This window comes from Geospiza fortis, unplaced genomic scaffold (genome assembly GCF_000277835.1).
Source record: "Geospiza fortis unplaced genomic scaffold, GeoFor_1.0 scaffold171, whole genome shotgun sequence".
In the NCBI taxonomy this organism is placed as follows: domain Eukaryota; kingdom Metazoa; phylum Chordata; class Aves; order Passeriformes; family Thraupidae; genus Geospiza; species Geospiza fortis.
The window spans coordinates 2,788,618-2,791,803 of record NW_005054313.1 but is presented as its reverse complement, the minus strand read 5'-3'; the positions used below and the strand labels follow the sequence as shown (position 1 = coordinate 2,791,803).

The 3,186-nt window shown below is 38.3% G+C and overlaps 2 protein-coding genes across 3 annotated transcripts in view; both read right to left on the bottom strand.

The window, feature by feature from the left end:
• The window catches only part of CUNH15orf40 (chromosome unknown C15orf40 homolog), a 3,646-nt gene extending 2,928 nt beyond the window's left edge, over positions 1-718 (bottom strand). Inside the window, exon 1 of the mRNA XM_031055894.1 lies at positions 700-718. Coding sequence (XP_030911754.1) covers positions 700-718 — 19 coding nt within the window. The remainder of the gene's footprint in view (positions 1-699) is intronic.
• The window catches only part of BTBD1 (BTB domain containing 1), a 6,821-nt gene continuing 3,814 nt past the window's right edge, over positions 180-3,186 (bottom strand). For both annotated transcript variants that reach the window (XM_031055980.1, XM_031055981.1), the window contains exons 6-7: positions 2,187-2,333; positions 180-1,310 (exon numbers count right to left, since the gene is read on the bottom strand). In XM_031055980.1, coding sequence (XP_030911840.1) covers positions 1,152-1,310; positions 2,187-2,333 — 306 coding nt within the window. In that variant the 3' untranslated portion in view covers positions 180-1,151. The remainder of the gene's footprint in view (positions 1,311-2,186; positions 2,334-3,186) is intronic.

Here is a 3,186-nt window from a genome sequence, read left to right as displayed (position 1 = left end):
ACGGCCCGGCCGAGCCCCGTCCCTGTCTCGGAACAGCGCCGTGCCCGGGGACAGGAGAGCGCTGGCGGAGTGTGCACAGAGCTGGACGTTTGACAGACACTTTTTCTAGACACATCCTTTGGACACCCCAAACCTGCGTGACGTCCCCCTTTTCCCCCTTAAGAAAGGAAAATTTCTTATTTTTTCTCCTGCATTCTTAAATTTTAGTATGATGTGGGAGAGGGTACAGGTCTTGGTGTAAAAAGCCATTCTGTTACTACATGGTACATACTACAAAGCACTGAATACTATATACATACAGCAATTGCATCAAATTAGCGTATGCAATCTGTAAAACTCTTTGCACACCAATAATTGAGTTTATACTCAATTTTTTTAGTATTAGAATATCCAATGATAAAATAACATCATGACAAGTCTCGTATTCTCATTTTCACATTATACATCTTTTATAGGCACATATGTATATATACAGTGGCTATTTGCATAACCAGTTCTATTTTCCAAAACAGCCCTTCTGAATTAAGAGAGATTCGGGAAAGATCTGTTTCTTGCTGAATTTGACTTAATATTTATTTCTTCAGTGCTGCTGCAGATGTTCTCTGCAGCGCAAAGTCCATTAATTCTCCATGGCTCTTGGAAAAAGTCAAGATGATGGCAATATGAATGCAGCTTTGCTGACGTACTTCAAAAAAATACAGTAGCAATCCATGTCCATAGGGTCAATCCAAGGTCATTTTGGAAAGAAGTGCAAGATGGCACTACAGCAGCAGCTTTACTGTCTTTTAAGGACAGATTGGAGAAAACATACACAAGTTGTTCATAACAAGTAAGGATTTTCCAGTTCAAAGAATGAATTTTACTACATGAGAAACAAAGGGGTGAAAACACAAAGTAATTAGCCACAAGGTACTACTTAAAACAAACTTTTCAATATACAGAGTACTAATTCCATTAACATTTGGTTTAGAGGAAAAGCTAAATTACAATATACCAATAACAATGCGGAAAAAAAAAAGGTTTTCTGGTACCCCTCAAACAAATTCGGTTTTTTTTACACATTAAAGTAATTTAACAGAATTTTTTAACTGCTGCCAATAGTGAGCTGAAGTCCACTGAGATACCAACACATTCCAGATCACCATGTGGAACTAAGTATAAAATATTATTTCTGGTATCTGTCCATCTTCTATTGATGTACCATTGTTGTTACCTGGTGAACTATAAAAGACAAAGCATGTTTTGCTAGCAGTAGGAGATTCGTGGATCACTTTCTTCAAACCTTTTGTTCCATAGTGGGAATCAGGACCCTGAAAAGCATCACAAGAGATTAGCAACAGAATGGAAGTGAGCAAGACCCAAAAATTGCTGATGGTCAAACACAACTGACTTGGGCTATTTTAGTAGTATAAAATTTCTGTACCCACATCATATGAATTATATACAAAATCACAGGCAACAGAAGCAAGGGCCTATGTTTAAATAACAAAAATATATTTCTCTGACAGCAGATTTAAACCAGTTGATTTTATCCAACTAGTAATGAATACTTTCTAATATTTCTCCTTATCACACATGTTGTCTGTATTCTTACTTAGTTCCCTGACTCAGCTGCTTTTTATGTGCAGTATTTTTTCCAACCCACCAAACTCTCATTTCTGTATAGGGAATTATATTTAGAAAAACATTAAAATATTTTTGAGAAACAAATTTGTCCACAACACTAAGAGGAGACTTTCTGAGAACAAGTAATTCTTGCTATTATTTCAGCACCAGTATATAAAAAGAGATGAAAAAAAAGCTGTTTTCTTGAATTTAGCTAGTGGTTAGAATAGCCTTGATAAAAGAAATCAAACTTAAATTTTGATAGAGAGCTGCCAGATTACATTTTCTAGACAGTGCTTTTTTCCCACACAGAACCAGTGACTTCCATTAGAACTATTCTAACTCCTACATCAAGCAAAAAAGTAGGAAGGCACAAAGGATCCAGTTATGAATTCCATGCTGTGGCCCAGAAGAGATGTAACAGTCTTACAAATTACAGTAGAGTTCTAACTATGTCCTTCTTTAGCCCTAAAGTTAAAATAAATTCAAGATGTAGAAGACACTCTCCCATCAGAAGACTGATAAAAGAAAAACTCTTGCATCAAAGTAACACTTTCTTCTGTCCTGTTAGACATTCTTACTTTCAAGGTTGCACAAGCTGTGTAGCAAACCGTGGGCAGGATCTCTATGGGCTCCTTGAACATAACTCTGAAGGTGCTGGCTGTTCCATCACAGCTAAATCCAGTGTCGTTCTGTCCCAGCGTCTGGTTCTTCTCATAATCAATTATCTGGGCAAAAGCAGGAACATTGTAGCTTTATGGCACGAGAAAGGTTCTGACTGCATGCACACGAGAAGGTTACAAGCAAACACTTGCCTACCCCACCCAGCCTAACTGCAAGGACAGTGCAATCTCAGCTGGAAGGGAGCTGTGATTTCCTGACAGCGCTGGAGCTGACACAGCAGCTGGGAACGACGGCTCTGGGCACTGCTCCAGCCAGGTGAAAGTCCATGCTTGGGAGATGGAGAACAGCTCTCACACCTTCAGCTCCTGACCTGCATATACAACATCTAATCCTGTGCTGAGGTTTGCTGATCTCTGTCCACCTTCACAGCCCACATGAGGGAATCTCAATTGCTGCCTGTGGCTAGTTCAGAAAACAAGTTTTACAGATAATGTCGGCAGTCAATGACACCTTCATAAAAGAAAACAAAAGCTTGTGCTGTTGTGTTTTATACAATTTATTTCTAATCTTGATTCAGTATAAAAATTCTACTCAGATAATATTTATTTCGCCTTCAATTTCAGCGGCGAGTAAGAATCACTAGTTCCAATGTAATAATAGCACAGGGTAAAACTGTGCCAGTCATGTAATCCTAATATCTTGCTAAAAAGCTTAGAATCTAAACAAAACTAATCTCTACAAGAAAAATAATTTAAATAGATTGAAATTCCACACTCAAAAAAGAAGAAAAAATATAGTGCTGGATCAATCCTACTAGAAGAAAATCCTGACCACAACATGCTAAGGGATCTAACAGGCTACAAGAGCAGGAAATATGATTTGAGTGGTGTCTTCAATTGCCTGCTGGAACCAGGCAAGGGTCACATCAGGACATGAAGCAGGGGGACATTTTTAGAT